The following is a 21,334-nucleotide window of genomic DNA, read 5'->3' on the forward strand; positions in this document are numbered from 1 at the left end:
ATTAATTTTATAACTTTTACATAATTTTTACAATACCTACTTTGTATTAAATAACACCAAAATACATATTTGCAGATTCCGTGCATGTAGTAATTTTTATTTTTTTGGGTGAAAAAATTTAATACAAGAATTGTTATGTTTATGGTTTTATATTTAATATTAAAATGTTATGAATTAAAAACATCGATTATTTATGGAAAATAATAATATTTTTTTATATTCTTACGTATGTTGTCAGCGCGACATTAGTTTACAGATCTGTGGTTTACTAAAGTTTATCTTCCTTTATTTCATGTTTGAATTAGGTGCTCTTGAGTAGTATATTCTTTGATTAGGTGTTTTGAATATTTGTTCGCAATCCCATATCGTTATTCCGTTTTCCGTTATTTCTTTTCATTAATGTTTTAAAAGTACTAAAAAATATTTTCAAGTTTATTTAAATATATTGTATCAATTTAACTACTAACCATGAAATTACAATGTCAAATATGTATTATAAATAGATTACACAGTAATTTTAACGTAAAAACCAGCGGCAAATATTTAAAGTCAACATTAGCTTTAGGCAAGGAACTTACAGAACAAAATGAATACTTTTTATTACATTTTTCGTCCTTAAATAAAACTGGAATCAAATATCGTGTAAAGAATATGACGAAAGTTTTTGTAAAATGTTTAAGTGAAGGTAAAGCAACTTTGAGGTTTGAAGACCCACCTCACGATTTGTGCATAAAAGGCGAATCAATCCAGTTGAAATGTTTCATGCGACTATTGAAATCCTGCGTGACTGGGGATGTAAAGGAGCAACAATTGTCTAATTTGTGTAATATTAGTGTTACTACCAAAGACAGTGTTCCAACCAAACTTATAATTAATGACCGTAGTGAATTCCCTTCCAAAGGACTACCACGTACATTAGAAACTCTACACATTAATGGTCTAAGACTGTGCAACTTTCGTAGAGAAATTTTACTATTGAAACACTTAGTAATTCTTGATTTAAGCAACAATGAAATTGAAAATATTCCACCAGAATTTGGTAAGTTTCAAATTAAGTAATAGTTTTATATTAGTATTATTAAAATATTCATATTATAAAAACAATTAATTAATATTTATGTGTTAAAGGTAGAATGCCGTGTTTAAGTGAATTATATGTAGCCAACAATAAACTTGGTGCAAAAGAAAAAGTTGATTGGAGGTGGCTCTTTGGTCCTCAGGTATATATGAAAATTCATTTATATAAAAAAAACATCTATTTAAAAGAGCAACACACAAATTTGTTGCTCATTCTTCTTGTGATGAGTCTGTATTATGAATGAGTGGTACAATAAAAAATATGACTATTCAAAACTCAGTACAAGTTTATTTGAATAAAGAATATATCTGTTTTTATTATAATAATAATATAGTTATGTGAATTATATTATATTAGAAAATTAATCAAATTTATTCTTGAATTGTGTATTTACAGCTTATAAAAATGTTAAAACTCCTGGATTTGTCAGGAAATAACTTAAAAAGTCTGCCAAAATCAATTTGGAAAATACAAAAATTAGTCACATTGAAGCTTGACAATAACTTGCTACAGCGATTGCCTGCTGCTCTAGGTCGTATAAACTGTTTGAGGTAAATTATCATTACTTACTTCTTTCTACCTATATACAACTACACTGGATGTTGGCAATGCTGATTGTATAAATAGGTATCAACTATTTTCAAATTTTTAAACAAGGCTTTTCTCACTTTGCCATGCTGCTTAGGTATGTTATTAATAATTTTTTTTATTGACATATTTCATGTGTACACCTTTGTGCAAAATGTAGTTGTTCTCATATTATACAACAAGCTAGTCATTCATCCCAATATTTATCTATAAGGGTTAAGCAACATAAAATTAAATTGCATGGCCCAAATTCTAATTAAGTTTGTTTTACCATAAGATTTACCATTTTTTTTTTCATTTACCATGGACTGTGACAAATACTGTGTGCTCATTTTTTCAGATATTTAACAATTTCAAAAAATAAGCTGTCAGCACTCCCCTGCAGTCTAATGCAGTGTCATTTGGAATATATTGATCTCTCATCTAACAGCTTCCATCATACAGATGTTTCAGTAGAATTAAATAGAAATAGTGATTGGAAATGTTACATAAGCAGTTTACTACATCTGTCATCTGAGGTTGTATTAAGAAACAAGTTTTACTATGCACCTAATCTTATTCCTTTGACATTAGTCCAGTTCTTGGATGATGCAAATATGTGTGTGTGTGGTGCTCCAGTCGTGAATGACAAGTTGTATATAAATAAAAAATTTGAATTAAAAGATTTTTTTCGAATTGTAGTTTTTGATAATAATAGAAACAGTGCTGTCGATTTTGAATGTTACTTTTGCTGTAAGTGTCGAAAGCGGTAATTATTTATATAATAAATAAAATATTTTTATTCATGTATTAAAATATCTGTAACTATGTTAAATTATTGCTTAAATAAAACATAATAAACATTATAAATTATTTTTAATAAAACTGAACCATTTTAACAGAGTTTAATGAATAATTTTAGTCAAAATCAAGTTTCCAATTTATGTCTGAGATGATAGGGCTTATTCTGATATGAGGTTCTGGAAAAAAAATATATTAACACATTAATCATAATGTGGGATTGATATCTAATGGTACAACTGATGATTTTTAAAAACTATCTCATTAGCTAAAATAAATAACATTTATATAGATTCACCAGACCACACTCACCTAGAGATGCAATACCCTGTGGTATTACATTACTGCCCTCAGGGATATTTTGAGCTACAATGGAAGCATTGGTAGCTTCTATTACTAGTTCATTAGTCCAAATATCTCTTAGGCTGTCTTTCATAATTGTGAGTAATTTTTCAAGTAATGTCTGTAACAAACCACAGATTGAATGGATAAAATTCGCTGTACATTAAAAATGTAGCCAAAAGTTTAAGTCAACATATTTCTTTTTATTATAACTCAAACACAACATTAAAACAATACATTACATATTTTGATTGTAACACTTTCAAATCGTGCATATTAATTTCGAATGAAATTTTGTACTTATATTCCAAATTAAATAATTTTATTTTGGACTTATTAAAGTAGTGCAGAGTCATAAACTGTTTGTTTTAAAGTTTCAAGTAATAATATTAAAACTTCAAATTATATTCTTCTTTCAATAGCATATATTTGTCCAGTAAATGACTTTATATTTATTTTTGCTTTGATTAAGATCAATAATTGCCTACAATTGTAACCGCATATGAAGTCGCAGGGAGAAAATAAGTAATTTTCCAACTTCAGTCTGTAAAATGAAAGCGTGTCTTGTCCAGGTCGGCATCCTCAAATCAAATGTTGTGGTCTTCCTGATATCATCGGACCATCTGGCAGTTGGTCTGCTCTACGCTTCTGCTTCCCATCCTATGGAAAAAATAGTGTTTATATATTATTTTAAGGATCTGTATACTAAATATGCAATTTTTTTTCCATCTGTTGTCTTTTCTTATTCGGCATACATGACCATTGCCCCAAATAATTATCACAAAAACATTTATTTAGCTGCGCGATTCTTTGGATGATGTCGGTAACCCCAGTGCGCCTTTTTATCTCAGTATTCCGCAATATTTCAGCTAAAAATATTCAGTAGGGAGATACCGAGCGAAAATAGATCGCTCCATTGCTCTTTGGGTTTTGACTTGTAGGCTTGTTGACCTATTCGGCGGTTAGAGTCCACGTTTCGCAAGCGTATGTAAAAAAATCACTGAAAATTTTCGGAGAACGCATTTGGTACATATATAGCTTTGTTTTTAAAGTTTGCAATGGAGGATCTTGGATTTAAAAACATTTTTAGTTTAAAAACTATTAAAATAAACTTACGCTCAATCCATCCTAGCTGAATTCGCCTATCTAACTCTGCATCCAATTGGACTCTGTATCTAGTTGGACTTCCTGGCCTAGATAGATGTATTCTTCCACGTGTTCTCAACAAGCTTGGTTCCCATAATGAATTGAAACCGATATAAAGTTTGAGGGACCCATCCAATTAGTCTTTAGGAGCGAAAGGGCAGATTCATCTTTAGTCTCTGCCTAAACAACGACCAGATACTTCGATAAATCTTCGAAAACCGGTTTGATAGCTTCTTGAGCATTTTAGCTAAGTTTTCTGGGTTTTCTGCTTCAACAGCACAATATCGTCGGACGAAACGGAGGTGGTTTAGGTATTCAAGCGACCGTCGATGTTTAGAATTTTGTAATTTCTTGGATACTTTATCAGTAAGTTCAAGCTCCTTTTCCTATTCCTTTATTGGTTTTATCCTTTTTAACAGCCCGAAGTCGTGTATCCTCTTTTTAAACCCACACATTTCACAAATTATATAGTGAAACATGGGTTAGCATGTGTTCAATATGCCAACTACTATTTTACTTATTTATTTATATTAAAAAATACAGTAAATGACTTTATATTTATTTTTGTCCTTTGATTAAGATCAATAATTAGCGCCTACAATTGTAACCGCATATGAAGTCGCAGGGAGAAAATAAGTAATTAATAATCTAACAACTTATACCTGTAAAATGAAAGCTTCTTCATCCTTTTCAAAGCAACATAAAGCTAAGTTAACTTCTTTTATGGGCATCCTCAAATCAAATGTTGTGGTGACCAGGTTATGAAGGGTCATTACTAGGGCGATATCTTCGTACTGCGAACCTTCTTTCAGTGATGCTACTTTACGCTCATGCTTTCTTCTGTTCTTACTTGAACGGAAACTTCGGCTATGGAAAAAATAGTGTTTATATATTATTTTGATCAAACGTATGATTTTATTACACTGTATACTAAATAAGTGTAGCAATTTTTTTTCCATGTGATATTTACTTTTTCTTATTTTACTTAACCAATGCAAAACAAATACATTGCCCCAAATAATTATCACAAAAACATTTATTTTAATGTATAATACAACTGTTACCAAATGAAATGCTATAATTTGGATTTATATGATAATATAAACATTACCTTGACCCTCTGGACGAAGAAGCCAATGTACTGCCGGCATCAGAATATAAATCACTGTCTCTATTAGTATAGGAGAAATCATAGTTATCAGTTGCAGAAGTCTTGATTTTGTTTTCTCTTACTATAAATAATCTCTCTTTGTATTTCACAAAATCGCTGCAATTTTTTTCTATTAAATTTTTTAAATTTTTGTATTCATCTAACAAAGTTGGCAAAATACGTTCAGCTACAAACAATATTTTTATATTAGAAACGCATAGTATTGCATATTAAAGATTTTTTTTCTAGTGAAACTAGTAGATAATATTTATTAATATTACTTTTAAATTATGTAACACAAGTAGGTACTGCTTACTTACGTCAATAAAAGATACATAATATGTAAATAAAAATATAATGAATGATCTAATATTGTAATCATTAAAAATATTTTAAAATAGCATTAAAGACCTTATGGGACCATTTGTAAATCCAAATATTCCTAATTTATATAATGCATTTTTAAATTACTAATATTTGATTGATCATTGTAAGGGAAGTCTTGACTAAATGAAGATACCACGGAACAAGGGCATAACTAATTATAATCGAATTTTGAAGCTATTTCTTTTAGAAATCTGCTTAAAACTGCATTTAATTACTTACTTTTCAAGTGAAACAAGTTGTACTGAGTGCACAGTCTTAAAGCAGTTTTATATTGACTGTTTTCTATAGCGTAATTAATTGCTTCTTCATGATTCTCGTAATATTGTTCAAAGATTTTTAAAGCTTCATGGTGGCGCTTTTCTTCTTTTAGTCCATTAATAAGATCACTAAAATTATAAAAATAATATTTACTGGAACATGTTTCTTCATTACTTAGTGAATTTTATTGGTGATGTTTAACAACTTCTTCAGGAACAAGTAAGCCGTGTTTATGTGAACTAGCTTCCCTTTTTGTCTTTTGACACATACATGGAACACATAATATGTAATATTTTCTGACATACTTGCGGCCCAAAAAAATAGTAAGTATAATCTTACTATTTTTTTGTGACAAACTCAATTAGGAATTATTTTCTAGATACTTTGGGTGGAAAGGCTTAGTCTAAGCTCTTATGCTAAATAAAAAAAAGTTAAGCCACGCGGACGAAGTCGCGAGTAACAACTAGTACATAAATATAACTAAAATTAGAGTAAAAGAGTAACAAACATGCAAAACATAATTTTCGCGTTTATAACATTAGTTAGGATAGCTTTTTTTAAAGCTAATAAATTGATTATAGCTATACTTACCCACATACATTTTTAAGCTTTTCCTTAGACCAGCAATGAGCAACTTTTATGGCCAATTCCCACTCCAAAGCCTCTTTGTAACATTCGACAGCCTTTTCACTGTTGTTAGCTCGTTCATAAATAATACCAGCCTTTATGAATTCTTTTTTCAATTTTAGATAGAGTCCAAAATCATCTGATATATCTTTGTAGACATCTTCATCAGGAGAAAGAAGTGATAATGCTTCCCTATAGAGACTATGATATTTCACAAATGTCTTCAGCTGATCATATTTCTCAGGTCCACATTTAACAAGATATTGTATTGCTTTACTAAATTTCTTCAAATGTTTATTTATTGTAAATCTCCTATAGTTTTCATCCATTTCATTTAATTCATTCAGCATTGGTACATACTCTTTAGGATCCTTTTGAGACTTAGTAGCAACTAATAAAACTAAGTCAAAATCGTACATTCCAAGGGCTACATCGAAAAGACGATTCACATCAACCATATATAACAAATATTTTAATGCTTCATCAGATCCCACACATAGTTTCAAACCACCCGACTCTTTAATTTTTAAATCTTTTATCAGAGATAAGGCAGTTTCTAAATCTTCAACCGTATTTTTCTTAACAAAAGCAGTAAGTAATGGTAATATTTTACTATCAGCATCAGACCTCTGTGTTAAATGCATTCTAATGATGTCACATATTTTTTTAATTTTGTTACCTATTTCATAGTTTGCTGTAGTCATTTTGTCCGCATAGCTACTGGAATACATTGTTTTTGTAACATCCACATTTTCCAGATCAGACAAAAAAAGGCTCAGCCAAGAATTATTTGTGATTGATTGTAAAAATACATCTATATCTTTAATAAACTGCTCTGGATTGTGATCATATATCAAATTTAAATTTATTCTTTGCTTTCTCATTAAATCAAATGCCTCATTATATTTCAAAGAATTTAGATATTCTCCTATGACCTTAAGTGCCAAAGGTCGAGGCTGTATACATTCTAAATTACCTCTTGGCAATTGAAAAATAGTTCTTATATCATTAGGTACAGCAATAATTAATTTTGCACCTCTTTCAATTTTTCTCTTATATATATATTCAGATTGAGTCTTCTGATATTCCATAATGGCAGATATTCCAGATTTTGTTAATTCAACACACAACAGAAGATGTTGCAATGTTGTGATGAGTAGAAAATGAGTGTGAATAAAAAAAGAACTAACATTATTTAATGCTATTGCACCATTTATCAATAAATTACCTTTGTGTGAAAGACCTATAAAATACAAGTCCTCTTTTATTGAAATTATATTGAAGTTTGGACATGTCACAGGAAACATAATATTCTGTATTTCTAACTTTTCTTTAGTATACCATAGTATCTCTCCGTTTCTCAATTGTAAAAATACCGATGTGGAGTCTGTAGGGTGTGACTGAATTCTTGTTACTGCTTCTGGTAAAGGTGTTACATTTTCTTTTTTGATTTTGTCATCTTCTATATTATATTCCACTAAATGATAACCATGTTCATTGTCCATCATAACACACATTAGCATGTTAGGTTTAATCCAATACCAATTGTAATATTTAAATAATAAATCATATTTATCGAGTTGTATAATTTTTATTACTTCTAATTTTAAAGGAAACTTTTGTGTTTGTTCATAAAATACTAGAGTATGGTCAGCAGTATAAACAAAAAACCTGTTAGTTTTCCTATACTCATCATTTATTGCACATGGAGCAAAGTGTATAGAATTAATAAAGGATTCACACTTTATTTCTGTGGCAGCCATTGGAGGTGGTACCACATTTTGCCTAAAACCTGTGACTAATATTTTCGGTCCATCAATAACTGCAACTAGAGCATCATCTTTATCAGTTTGTCCTGTACTATGATCAACATTCCAAATCCATGAATATGTAAAATGTTGCCCATTATCTAGGATAATATGTAACTTTTTACTATTAGCAACATCAAAGTTGTTATCCCAAATAATTTTAGATATTTGTTGATTAGGATTGAACTCCAATGTTTGTTTCAAATACCAGTGATAGTTGCCTGTTGTGAATAGTAATAACTTCTGATAATTTGTATCTATCTCTCTGCACTGTAATGTCAATATTTCAGAGTCAGAACTCCAAGCTAATTGTTCTACACAAGTTGTAGCATTTACTGGTATAATAAACTCACCATGTTTCAGACCATTCTTTTCAAAAAATGTTACAACATATTTATCCGATAGTCTTTGAGTTGTAGCAATGACATTACCACTAGGACGCCATGCCAAATTACTTTCAAGACCTTGTTGTTTCTCACTTGTGTATTGCAAATTACCTTCTCTATCAAAAACTTTAAATCGTCTTATGCCATCCATGGTAAAGCCAATAGCATATAGATGGCCATCACCCCTCCAGGTTATTCTGACAGTATTGTTAGAACTGGTATTAGCATCTAGAAATTTAATATTTATATAATAAAAGTGAAAATGATGAATGAAAGAAAACTTATTATGAACAATCTATTTATTACATGGACTTTAATGCTTTCTCTGATAAAAAACAAATTATGTCTACCCTAAGAATAAAATCTATCTTCATATCAAATTTAATTAAGATTGATACAAATGTTCCATTTCATGCAATAAAAACAGAAAGGGACAATTTGACCACATATTATTAATGAGGATTGTATCTCACCTGCAATTATTTCAGACTTTAATTTTGCAGCTTGTTTGCCTTCAGATCCATGAAACTGTGTTTCTTTTTTACCCCATCCAACAGTAATAAACTGCTTTAGTCCAAATTCTTCATTCAAAAGGTCTACTTCATTCATAGGATCAAAAGTACAGGACATAAGAATGGTTTTCAAGTTTTTTGTTACCAAAACAAGTAGTTCTTGATCAGGGCTCCACTCCATAACCTAACAAAAAAAAATATTTAAACAAGAAAATATAATAATAATATGGAGAATTCACACAGTATCCAGTTAAGCAGACCTAATCTTGTGTTGTGGGTACTAGACAACTGATATAAGTACATGTACATAAAGATTTTTATTTATAAATAAATACATGTGGGGTGCGCCTGGTGTTTAGGCACGATACTCTTGTTCACGACTATTGTAAATATTTGTTTGTTGTTAGCTTAATAAAATTTATTATTTGTAGTAATTTTAATTCCCCTATAGGTATATCATAAGAATTAAATATAATTCATTTTATTGTATATAAATTGTATGTAAAGTTTAAATTAATAAATAAAGAAGCGAGTAGAGGTGGTCCTCTTCACGCTCTCCGTCCCGCTCGCACCTATGTGCGTAACACAATCGTTACGCACATTGGTACTCGTAACACGGTGCAAGCGGGCGGAGTATAAATAGAGGTGCCGAACGCAGCACAATTAATTCCGCTTCCATTGCTATTGCAGACCACCAAACTCTGCTCGACGAGACAATATTCCAATTGTTTTCTTGTTTCCACCTACACCCGCATCCCTACAAACAAGTACGGGGCTAGACTCCCGTACAGCTCTTATTCATTAATAAGATGATGATATGGTTTAAACACGGGCGCGTAAGCAGATGTAGACAACAAGGAGCTTATTATCGAAAGATGTGAGCTTTGCAGTAACCTTTGAAACCAACTAACTTACTAGTCGCTGTGGTCGTATTGTTTACATTTGAAATTTGATTTGTTTACATTACAAACATATTATTGTGTAATAGCAATTGCACCCACAACCCTCCATCAGAAGAATAGTGGTGTGTCCTAACCACTAAGCCGTAGAGACCAATCAAATTATTATATGTACTATTTCATCATCATCCATAAAAAAATATTTATGAATATGGTCTGCTCAAAAATATACAGAGAAAATAGTAACTTACCGATAATCCAACATCAAACACGCCAGCCAAGTCACAGGTTTTACCAGAGTCACTAATAGTGAACAATTCACCATTTTTAAGCGCTACACACAATGTATTTGGAAGAGTCAGATACGTTAAATTAACAGAATAGTTATTAGGAGACGAGGTGCCACTAAGATCCACGTTCCATTTGATGTCACCATTCCCATTATAACAGCTCACAACAAGGTTATGTGAACAAACATACAAATCACCAGACGAATTGATTCCGTCATGTCCATAGTAAACTGTCTGTAGACCTTTAGATTCAACTGGAATGTTTCCATTAGATATATCCCAGAGATGTAAATTTCTCATGATTGGCGTAAATAAATTTGCAATAATACAGATTGTTTCACCTTCTCAATAATGTACAAAACTACTACACAAATAGAAAAAACTGGTAATGAAGTAATTAGCAACTAGCACGATTTAAGTTAATTTTTTCCTTAAAACCTATTATGTATTTATTTAATCAAAAATGAAATAATTGCGTGAGTGGAATAACCAATAAGTTTTTTTTAAATATTTCAAATGTCAGTAACAAAAGTTTTAAGAGACGATACTAGAGATGTTCACTTGAGTTACCAACCTCTAACCCCAGTTAATCGAGTTGCGCTGAATTCGAGTTAATCTCCCAACTCGAGTAAGCGAAACAAGTGAAAGAGCGAGAGCGTGATTCGATCGTCGAACCGACAATGACATGAAGTTTTCCGATCACTTCACATCGTACAATATTCCCTTGCCATAAATATATTATCGTTAAAATTATTAAATTAACGGTTGTCAGTTTTCATTTGTTTGTTGTTTTTAAATACTTAGTATATTTTTATTAATGTCTGGACAAATTCCTTGTTTAGGACATTTTCGAATCGCTAATGAGTAGAGGTGTAAAATGCAATACATGCTCGGATTCACTTTAACTTTTTTTTTTTTTTTTTCTTTATGGCTTGGCACGTCTGTGCATTTGCCAATATACAAAATTTGGGAAACAGTAGTTCAGGTAAAGGAAATTTTGGACGATAGGTTTAAAGGATCAGGTAAGTTGACAATAGGATTAATTATAAGGATTAGACTAAGGTACTACACTATACATATTAATTATATACAATATGTCATTATACTTATATAAGACCTTAATATATTAACAGACAACTATTTACATATGATATATTTATATAGAGGCAGTCAGTTTTATATTTACAATTTTATATTATTACTACTTAGAAAAATCGAAATACTTTTATACACATCAATATCATTAAGATATAATAAAATTGGAATTGATGTAGGTAAAGGAATTCGGTGAGATAGGAGATCATTAAAAAGGTAGGAATGATCATACAGAGGACAACTGAAAATGATATGGTTCAAGTCACCCACTTCTGTACCACAGCTACATATATCATTATCTACAATTTTTAGCTTAGCTAGATGTGCAGGAGAGCATACATGCCCCAATCTCATTCTAATTATTGACGTAGTCTCGCTTTTGTTCAAATTAATTTTGAAGAACCAAGGTTTAAACTGAATAGTTGGTTGAATGTTAAAATAATGTCGTGCCTTATTCTGGCAGCTATTAGACCAAAATTCACTCCAAGCATTATGTAGATATAATCCTGGGAGAGCAGCCAGATCATGACAATAATTTTTATATGGAACAATATCACCGCATCCAATTGCCTCGTTCGCTAAGCGATCTGCTATCTCATTCCCATGTATGCCAGTATGTCCTGGAATCCACGTAAGCGAGACAGAGAACCCCCTCGAGTTACATAACTGCAGCAATTTTCTGATTTCTATGATAATAGGATAATTAATATTTGATTTAAATGGAAATTTTTGAAGAGCTAACAGTGCACTTCTGGAATCAGTACACACTATTGTTTGCTGAAGTTTCATAATTAATATATATTCGAGAGCTTTGTAAATACCAAAACATTCACCAGTAAATACAGATGTTTCTGGAGGAAGTTTTATTTTTTGGACTATTTTATATTTTGAATGGTCCGATCCCAACACATCCAGTTGGATGATGTTTAGATGCATCACAAAAAATTCGGTGCCAATTCCGCCATTTCTTGTCTACAGTTGAGTTAAATTCTATATTTGAGTCGTGATTTTTATGAATATTAAGGTCAAAAATTATACTTGGTTCAAGAATTAATGATTCATAATTCGTACAGAAGATGGGAAAATATTGTGAACGATGAGTAGGAGATGTAAGAGATGAAAATTTCTGGAAGCTCTTTATAATACAAGGAATAGATTTATGGCGCCAGTATTCAGAATTATTAATATAATTAGATAATAATTTTAATTTACTAAATAGGGGATGAGTAGTACATTGTGCACTGCGAAATAAAAATTTATCAGAAAGATATTGACGTCTTAAATACAATGGCGGATCTGAGCATTCCACTTGCAATGCATTTATAGGGCTTGATCGCATAGCCCTAGTTACAATTCGTAAAGCCTTTGATTGTATGCCATCCAGTTTTTTAAGACCAGCTGAGCTACCCGGCTCTAGTAGAAATGTGCCGTAATCCAATATACTTCTAATAATGGCGTTATATAACAGTTTGAGTGAACACGGATGAGCGCCCCACCAAGTTCCAGACAAACATCGAAGAATATTTAATAATCGTTCACATCTTAAAGTAATGTATTCGCAATGGGGAAGTCCACTTAGTTTTGAATCTAGTATTACTCCTAAAAATTTGCTTTGACTTTTTACAGGTAAAAGACAATTATTATAATATATAGAAATAGGAGGAGGCATACGCATTCTGGAGAACAAAACTGCATTGCTTTTGTTAAGTGACAACTGCAATGCATTCTGATCAAACCAAAGCTTTAGATATTTTAATGCAGATGTCAAATTCAAACAGCATTTTTGAACAGATTTGTCTATGGCATAAAAAACAGTCTGCATATTGTAAAATAAAAACATTATTAATATATTACTTAAAACAGCCTTTTCTAAATCATTGTATAGGTTGTATAATAAGGGGCTAAAAACTTGTGGGAGGTCTCTAGATGAGATTCCAGTGTCATCAGAATTTAATAATAGTTCTTTCAGTAAGAATATTAATTATAAAAGTTGACAGTCTAACTGAATATGTAATATATCAAGTTTCTGCTTAAGTATTGGCAAAGAAACATTATCATAAGCAGATTCTATGTCTAAAAAGGTTGCAAGTACAGAGTCATTTCTGGAAAAGGCTAAACGAATATCCGTTATAAACAAACTTAAACTATCAAGAGTACATTTCCCTCTTCTAAAGCCATATTGACTATCTGATAAATAGTGGTTACTTTCAATATACCATTCCAGATGTTTTTGATCAGATGTTCTGACAGTTTAAGCAGAACTGAAGATAGCGCTAAAGGACGGTAGGAAGCAATGTCAGATGGAGTTTTGTCAGGTTTTAGAATGGGGATTATATTTTGAGTCTTCCATAAAGCAGGAATATGACCAGATATCATAATTGAGTTAATGATATCTAAGAAATAGGAGAGAGATGTACTATCTAAGTGTGACAAAAAAGAATATGGTATTCCATCTTCTCCAGGTGCAGAATCTTTAACTTTTGTAAGTACTCCCTTAAGCTCTGGTAACGAAAATGGAGCATTTAATTTAGAGAAATTGTCTATATCAGAGGTAATTACAACTTTATCCAACAAAACTTTTTCAGAACTGAGGGAGGGGCTAACTTGTCTAGGAAACATTCAACCATATGAGGAGGAAGTACATTTGATTTAGAATCGTGGAATGCACTTCTAAATCTTCTTATATTATTCCAGACTATAGATGCATTCACATTGGGAGAAATAGATGAACAGAATTTCTTCCAACCTGTTAATTTCTTATCCCTTAACAATTTACGGGTAGTTCTGGATATATTACAGAAGATATCAAAGTTTTCCAATGTAGAGTGTAAATTGTATTGTTTTTCAGCATTTTTTCTTTTCCTAATAGCTTCAGTACATTCACTGTCCCACCATGGTGGTGAAGGTATTGTATTCTTAGAAGAAGATTTTTTAGGAAAAACTTCATTAGCAGCCTGTATTAATACTTCAGTGAATGCATTAGAGCAAATGGTTTCAGTGCCTTGAGTAATAATAGGCAGTGATGAGATTTTAGATGCAATGACGTTATTGAAAGTATCCCAATCAGCATTATTTAGCTTATATTTCATCCTTGGTTCATATTTTGGTAGTGGTTTATCAATAAAAGGAAAAGAAATAATAAGAGGGAAATGATCACTCCCAAATGACAGTGACAAGGGGCACCAAGTTGAGGGATGTTGCAAGAGTAGGTGAACAGATGGAAAGATCACCACACTATTTCCTTCATAAGGTGGATACGACGTGTAGGTTGGCCAGTATTTAATACACACAGGTTAAGGGTATCTAATATTTCTAAAACTTGGTGGCCATATGAATTGTTTGTTGTACTACCCCAGGACTGATGTTGTGAATTTAAATCTCCTAGTATTAATAAAGGTTTGGGAAGGGCAGAAAGAATATTATTAAGTTCATTAAAAATAGAAGTTGATGGATGAGGTATATATAAAGATACATAACAAATGTTGTTAACTTGGACAGCTAATATGGAAAAATTACTGCTATGATCAGGTATATGTGAATAAGGAACTAAATGTCGGACGAGTATAGCGACACCACCATACCCATCTGTCCTATTTTCTCTGAGACAAGCATACACCCGGTATCTTAAAAGTAGATATGGGTTTCAGCCATGTCTCCTGAAGGCACAAATAAAAGGTATATTTTTATTTAAAATATGAAATAATTAATTTTTTTTATTAATAATACTACGACAGTTCCTCTGGAGAACTTTGGCCAATGGGCCAATGTTGTTGAAGATTTGAAGAAGAGCACAGCGAAGAATTGAATAGAGAAGCAGCGTTGGACGGTACAATAGAATTAGACTCAGTCAGCAATTTAATTAAAGCCATGATTAATTCTGTAAATTGATTTGGTAAATTCTGATCAACTACAGATTTATAACCGCAGCCATCTGCAGGAGTAGGAGGATTATAATCTTTTATTAATTGCTTATGCATGTTTACATCATAACCATGTGATAATTTTGGAGATTGACGGGGTTTTTGTACAATGGTTTTTTTATATGATCTATTGATTATATTAGAAGATAGAGTATTTTGGGGTTTAGTATTATTTAAATGTTCCGCAGTTATGATAGAAGAATTAGTTTTAACTGTGTCAGCATATGATTTTGTTACAGGACCATGCAATTTGCTGGCTTCTGCATAAGATATACAGCTTTTAGCCATAGTTTCTTTTATTGCTTTTTGTCTCCATAGTTCCGGGCAGTTTTTACTGTTAGCTTGATGATCACCAAGACATAGACAGCAGCAGAAGTCTTCTTGCTGCGTACAGTTTTCACCTGAATGTCCTTTACTACATTTATAGCACCGTGGTGTAGAACGGCATTGATCCTTAACATGACCATATCGACAACAGTTATAACATTGTATTGTTGGGTATATGTAAATATCTACAGGTAATGAGTTGTAACACATAAATACACGTTTAGGAAGTATTTGACCATCAAAAGTTATAATAACAGTTTCTGTGTCAACAAATATGGATTCACCATTAATAATATTCTTACGTCTAATCCTTCTAACTTTAAGTATTTCTCCACAGCCAAGTGGGACAGAAATGTTACTTATTACCTCTTCAGGGGACCAGTTTGAGGGAACACCCTTAATAATTCCTATTCTAGTAAGATTAAAAGAGGGAACAAATGCTTTATAGTTCTGTTGTTTTAAACGGTCACAGTCAATGAAGGAATTGGCATCAATAAAATTAGAGAATGACAAAGCTAGTCTATTCCTACCAATTTTTTCAAACTACCATTAATAACATTTTTATAAGCACAATTTTTTAAGAGGCGACCAAAGGCAATTGGGTGTACAGTAATTCTGTCATCCGGCGAAGACTGCTCCTTTTGGATATGGACTACATAAGGTGCCGCATCACCTAATTGATAATAAAGCCTAGCTACTGATGGTCGTAACTGACTTGAACCAGCATTATCCATTTTATCCTCATTATTTGCACATGTCACAGGAGGTTGCTCGACCTTATTCTCATTATCCTCTATATTTGTACATGTATTAGAAGAAGGTTGATCACCTTCATTTACAACAGCGCATTGACAAGTGTTCTCTTGATTTTTAGAGTTTCCTTTAGAACCGCGATTTCTTCTTCGCTTTTTGTTACAGTGTTTACACACATGAGTAGCAGATATACGTTTTCGTTTAACTTTCAAATTCTCCACTAGGGTAAAAGAGCAATCAGTATCCATGGAATCATTTTATTATTGCTAATAGTTACGTGGAGGCCCAGAGGGCCTGTGCCGTTAGGATCCTCAGGAGGGTCCATATATAAATTAAATAATTATGACTTGCCTATGTTACAGCTACTATAATTACACTAATAAACAAATAAAATATATATAAAAGAGTGAAAATATCTACAATATCTAACTTAACTGATCACTATTAAATTTTTATTTAAATCTTATCAAAAAAACACGACCACCAAATTCTATGTTTCCCGCCTTTTTGCACTTTAACTTTTAATTTTATTAAATTGATTTCTATGAAACCATTGCATTTCCTGTCCATTATCAAGATTGTATCATCTATAATCAGAAAGAAAAAATCCAACATATGTTCATAGAAAAATCAATTTATTATTGTAATACTGTAAAGATCTTAGTTCTTTTTTTATTATTAAGTATTTTTACGGCCCTAGAAATTTCCTTTCTGCCTACTTAATACTGCCAACATCCCTTTAGCCCTTCTGACAGGACATAAAAACCACCCACACATTTTGCATAATAAAATATGGTTATTTTTAAAAAAGCTTTAAAGATATAATGTTGTAATCTTGTAACAAAAATACAAAAATTTGGAATACTTCACGATTATGAAATAAGGATGAAATATATTAACCGCTCGTAAGGTTCATCTTTTCTAAAGTTTTATTAAAAAATTGAATGATTTAAATGGGTGATAAGATTAAGGGTGTTTTCTATCAAAATTCTTTTAATTATCGATCATTTGTGATTTTGTGTTGAAAATATTCTAACTTTAAGTAGTTTTATAAGTTTAGTATGTATGTAATATAATAATATACGTGTTTCCAAAGCCATTATCCAACATGACCAAAGCCAGCCAAAGCCTTCCAAGATCCAAGTGAAAGACTGTGGATTTCAATCTGAACAAGAAGCAATACGCGATAGATTAGTTTTGGGCACGTCAGATTTAAAATGTCAAAGGAAATTGTTGGTAGAAGGAGACATGGAATTAGAAGAAGTCATAAAAAGATTGAGAATATCAGAGATGGATAAGAGGCAAGTGGAGGAGATCCAGAAAAAAGATAACCATGTGGATCAGGTATTGCAAAAACATCACAGTGAAAGGACAATCAACTGTAAATGGTGTGGTCAAATACATGTGGCAAAAATGGAAAAGTGTCCAGCAAGAGGAAAGGAATGTTCCAGATGCAAGAAACTTAACCATTTTGGATCTGTTTGTTACGAGATTGAAGCAGAATGTAAAAGCTGTAGAAAAACAGGAGCCACAAGGCTCTGAAGGAGAGTACTACTGTGGGTCAGTATACAATAGCAATAATGATAAATGGGCGCAAAAATTATTAGTAGAAAATAACATATATATTAAGTTCAAACTGGATACAGGTTCAGAGGTAGATTTAATTCCATACAATATATATGAAAACCTTTTGAAGAGCAAAAAGATTTTATTAAATAAATGTAGAATTACGTTACATGCTTATAATAAATCTGGTATTAAAGTGCATGGGCTTGTATTGTTAGAAGTCAAATTAAATTCTAAAACTTATTTAATTGAATTTATAGTCACAGAATCAGGTCTTCAACCCACATTAGGAAGATATACATGTGAATTGATTGGTCTAGTGCTAAGAAAGGATGTAAATGGAGTTAAGGATATTAAAGGAAACACAAACAGAAGTAACATTATCAATGATTATATGGATGTATTTACAGGGTCCGGGAGATTTCCTAAGAGGTATGGAATTAAATTGAAACCAGGATCTGAAGCTGTATCTAAACCTCCACATAGAGTACCTATAAAATTAAAAGAGAAGCTAAAAGTAGAGTTAGATCGCTTATGTAACCAGGGAATAATTAAGAAACAAGACGAACCCACAGAGTGGATAAATAGGATTGTAATAGTAGAAAAAGATGAAGATTCTATACATATATGTTTAGATCCTAAGTCCTTAAATAAATGTATACTAAAAAAATATTATCAGATTCCTACAATTAATGATTTGAAAACGAAAATAGGTAAATTGTGACTATTAATTGTCTAATAATACAGTCTCCACAAGTGCGTATCAGCCAGACTATAGGTACTTTATAAAAGAAAAAAATATGACTGTAATTTCATTATATATCTACCACAGCTTATTGATTATACACGATAAAAGCAATGCCACGGCACGGCAAAAGCACGCGAAATAAAGGCAATATACAGTTGCCTAAAACAAGACTTGGTAAAACTTTTAAACAAGGCATTAGTATACAAATCAAAATGTATAATAAACTACCTATGCAAATAAGAGAATTACCCACAAAACAATTCAAAACTGAAATAACATCTTTTTTTGAAAAACTTTATTATATTACCGAGTATCATATAAAACATCCTTTTTATAATAGATCTAAATATAATTATGACTACGAAACATATTATGTTATTAGTTATGTTGTGTACGCATTTAATTTATGTAATTTTATTTATTAATGTAATTGTAATTGGATTGAATTTATATAAATATGAATTACTGTATGTTATGACTTGCCATATATGTAAAGAAGTTTTTTACATTGGTTAATAAACGAAATATGAAATATGATCTCATATTGTATTATTTTACTGATAAAGGCTATAACAGAATAGCAGAGAGGGTGGACTCACTGCCCTCACTGAGTTATAGACCGTTTTGTCTCATTCATTCGTTTTAAATTATATTATTGTATGGGCAATAGTTGTATTAGTTTTTGTTTGAGACGAATAAAGATTATTACTATTATTATTGTGCACGACGCACCTTTTTGTATATTATTTATGTATTTTGTCTATTATTTTATATAGAAAAATATATATGACATTGTCATTCTTGTTCTGCTAATGATTATACTTTTGTACATTTTTTTTTTTTTATTTATATCATGCAATCAGTCTTCCAGACTATAAGCAGATTTGTTGACTATCTGATATCGTGAGAGGTGATTCTCCATCGAGAATCCAGCCTCAGATATTCCAGCTTATGCCAGGTTGTTGAAGTCTGGTATTTTACGTCTCTTAAGACGTGCCATATAATCAGGCAATGTCAGTTGAACAGCAAGTTTATTTGGATGTCTGTCCAGCTTGATTTTATATTTTTTTATTGTTTGAGAGATTTCCTCCTTGACAGAGTTGATCCCCAGGTGGTGATGAACCTCCGAGTTACGAATAAACCAGGGTGCGGTACAGGTTTGTTTCAATATGTAGTTTTGAGCTCTTTGAATTTTGTCGATGTTGGTAACACTTGCAGAACCCTACAGCTGGAGCCCATACATCCAGATTGGCTTAAGGATTGTCTTGTATATGAGTAGCTTATTGTCAGTAGACAGCTTTGAGTTTCTTCCAAGCAGCCATTGCATTTCTCGGTATTTGATATTAATCTCATCTCTTTTAGCTTGGATGTGCTTAGACCAAGTGAGTCGACGATCAAGATGCATACCCAGGTATTTCACAGTTTCACAAGTGGGAAGTGTGCTCGAACCCATCATCACGGATGGACAGTTGCCTTTTCTAAGGGTGAAAGTTATGTGAACTGATTTTGAGGCGCTGAATTTAATTTTCCATTGCTTTAACCATAGACCAATCTTTGTGAGAGCATTTTGTAACAGATCTGTAGCCTCCACTTGATTTTTACTACAAGCTAAGATGGCTGTATCATCTGCAAAGGTGGCTATGGTTGTTCCCTGTGTTTCCGGAATATCTGCTGTGAAGATACTATATAGTAGTGGACCAAGTACGGAGCCTTGTGGCACCCCAGCCAGAACTTCGTAAAATGCCGAGGTGTACTCATTCTCCTTTACTTGGAAGATCCTTTCCCTGAGATAAGACTCCATTAGCCTATATAGATTATATGGGAGGAGGTTCTTGATTTTATAGAGTAAGCCTTCATGCCAAACTTTATCGAATGCTTGCTGTACATCTATAAATGCTGCGGAGCAATACTCTTTACGCTCAAACGCATCTCGAACAACCTTACACACTCTATGAACTTGCTCTATTGTTGAGTGTTCCTTTCTGAAACCAAATTGGTGGTCTGGAATTACCAATTTTTCAGAGAGCCTTTGTGTCAAACGTTCAAGGAGTACTTTCTCGAAAAGCTTTGACACCACTGGCAAAAGGCTAATTGGTCGATAGGATGTGATGTCATATGGAGATTTGCCCAATTTAGGTATCATAATAATTTGAGAGACTTTCCATAGAGCCGGGTAGTGTCCAATTCTCATAATGCTGTTGAATAGTGTGGTAAGGTATACAACTCCTTTGCGTGGTAGTTCTTTAAGTACGTACTTGTCAATCAGGTCAAAGCCTGGTGCCTTTTTGTCTTCCATTTTCTGAATTAACATTCTTATTTCTCGTGGTGTCGTTAGTTTAAGCGGAAGGTCCGTTTGCTGTTCCTGATGTACAGTCTCATTTACTACTATTCCTTCTTCGACGAGGTTTTCGTCTTCAACAGGTTTAAATACTGAGGCAAGATGGTTAGCAAATGCATTTGCTTTTTCTTGTGGAGTTTTAGCCCATTTATTATTTGACAAACGAATTGGGGGTTTGAATCCAGTTGGAGTTTGATGTACTCTGCACGCTTTCGAGAGAGACTATTTCGTTGAGCTAGTTGCAGTGAGGGACTCAATTTGAGCTGCCACAACTGCATCTTCCTCATCTCGAATCGCATCCTTTAAATATTTCGCCGCCCTGTTATAAGCAGTTTT

At 32.1% G+C, this 21,334-nt stretch overlaps 3 protein-coding genes across 5 annotated transcripts; 1 reads left to right on the forward strand and 2 right to left on the reverse strand.

Annotated features, from left to right (window-relative positions):
• Positions 1-175: 175 nt before the first annotated feature.
• LOC131849566 (leucine-rich repeat protein 1) lies at positions 176-2,463 on the forward strand. Of its 2 annotated transcripts, none has more exons than XM_059199661.1 (5): positions 176-305; positions 560-1,039; positions 1,129-1,220; positions 1,475-1,629; positions 2,007-2,463. In XM_059199661.1, the coding sequence occupies exons 1-5, from the start codon at positions 194-196 to the stop codon at positions 2,416-2,418; spliced, it is 1,251 nt and encodes a 416-aa protein (XP_059055644.1). In that variant the 5' UTR covers positions 176-193; the 3' UTR covers positions 2,419-2,463. The 2 variants fall into 2 exon arrangements, with proteins under 2 accessions (XP_059055644.1, XP_059055652.1); XM_059199669.1 differs by having other exon boundaries at positions 177-305; positions 336-1,039.
• Positions 2,464-2,515: 52 nt separating this feature from the next.
• LOC131849614 (putative elongator complex protein 1) lies at positions 2,516-10,800 on the reverse strand. Of its 2 annotated transcripts, XM_059199726.1 has the most exons (8): positions 10,213-10,795; positions 9,024-9,246; positions 6,321-8,778; positions 5,691-5,857; positions 5,046-5,271; positions 4,597-4,801; positions 2,759-2,909; positions 2,516-2,625 (listed from the first exon to the last, which is right to left on the reverse strand). In XM_059199726.1, the coding sequence occupies exons 1-8, from the start codon at positions 10,549-10,551 to the stop codon at positions 2,564-2,566; spliced, it is 3,831 nt and encodes a 1,276-aa protein (XP_059055709.1). In that variant the 5' UTR covers positions 10,552-10,795; the 3' UTR covers positions 2,516-2,563. The 2 variants fall into 2 exon arrangements, with proteins under 2 accessions (XP_059055709.1, XP_059055717.1); XM_059199734.1 differs by lacking the exons at positions 2,516-2,625; positions 2,759-2,909; positions 4,597-4,801 and having other exon boundaries at positions 5,118-5,201; positions 10,213-10,800.
• Positions 10,801-13,485: 2,685 nt separating this feature from the next.
• Positions 13,486-14,435, reverse strand: LOC131849674 (uncharacterized). Its single transcript, XM_059199790.1, has 2 exons — positions 14,093-14,435; positions 13,486-13,847 (listed from the first exon to the last, which is right to left on the reverse strand). Exons 1-2 carry the CDS (start codon positions 14,433-14,435, stop codon positions 13,486-13,488), a joined length of 705 nt encoding a protein of 234 aa, XP_059055773.1.
• Positions 14,436-21,334: the final 6,899 nt, after the last annotated feature.

The sequence above is a fragment of the Achroia grisella genome, unplaced genomic scaffold, assembly GCF_030625045.1.
Source record: "Achroia grisella isolate CSIRO2021 unplaced genomic scaffold, CSIRO_AGI_Agris_v1 utg1111, whole genome shotgun sequence".
Taxonomy (NCBI): Eukaryota; Metazoa; Arthropoda; class Insecta; order Lepidoptera; family Pyralidae; genus Achroia; species Achroia grisella.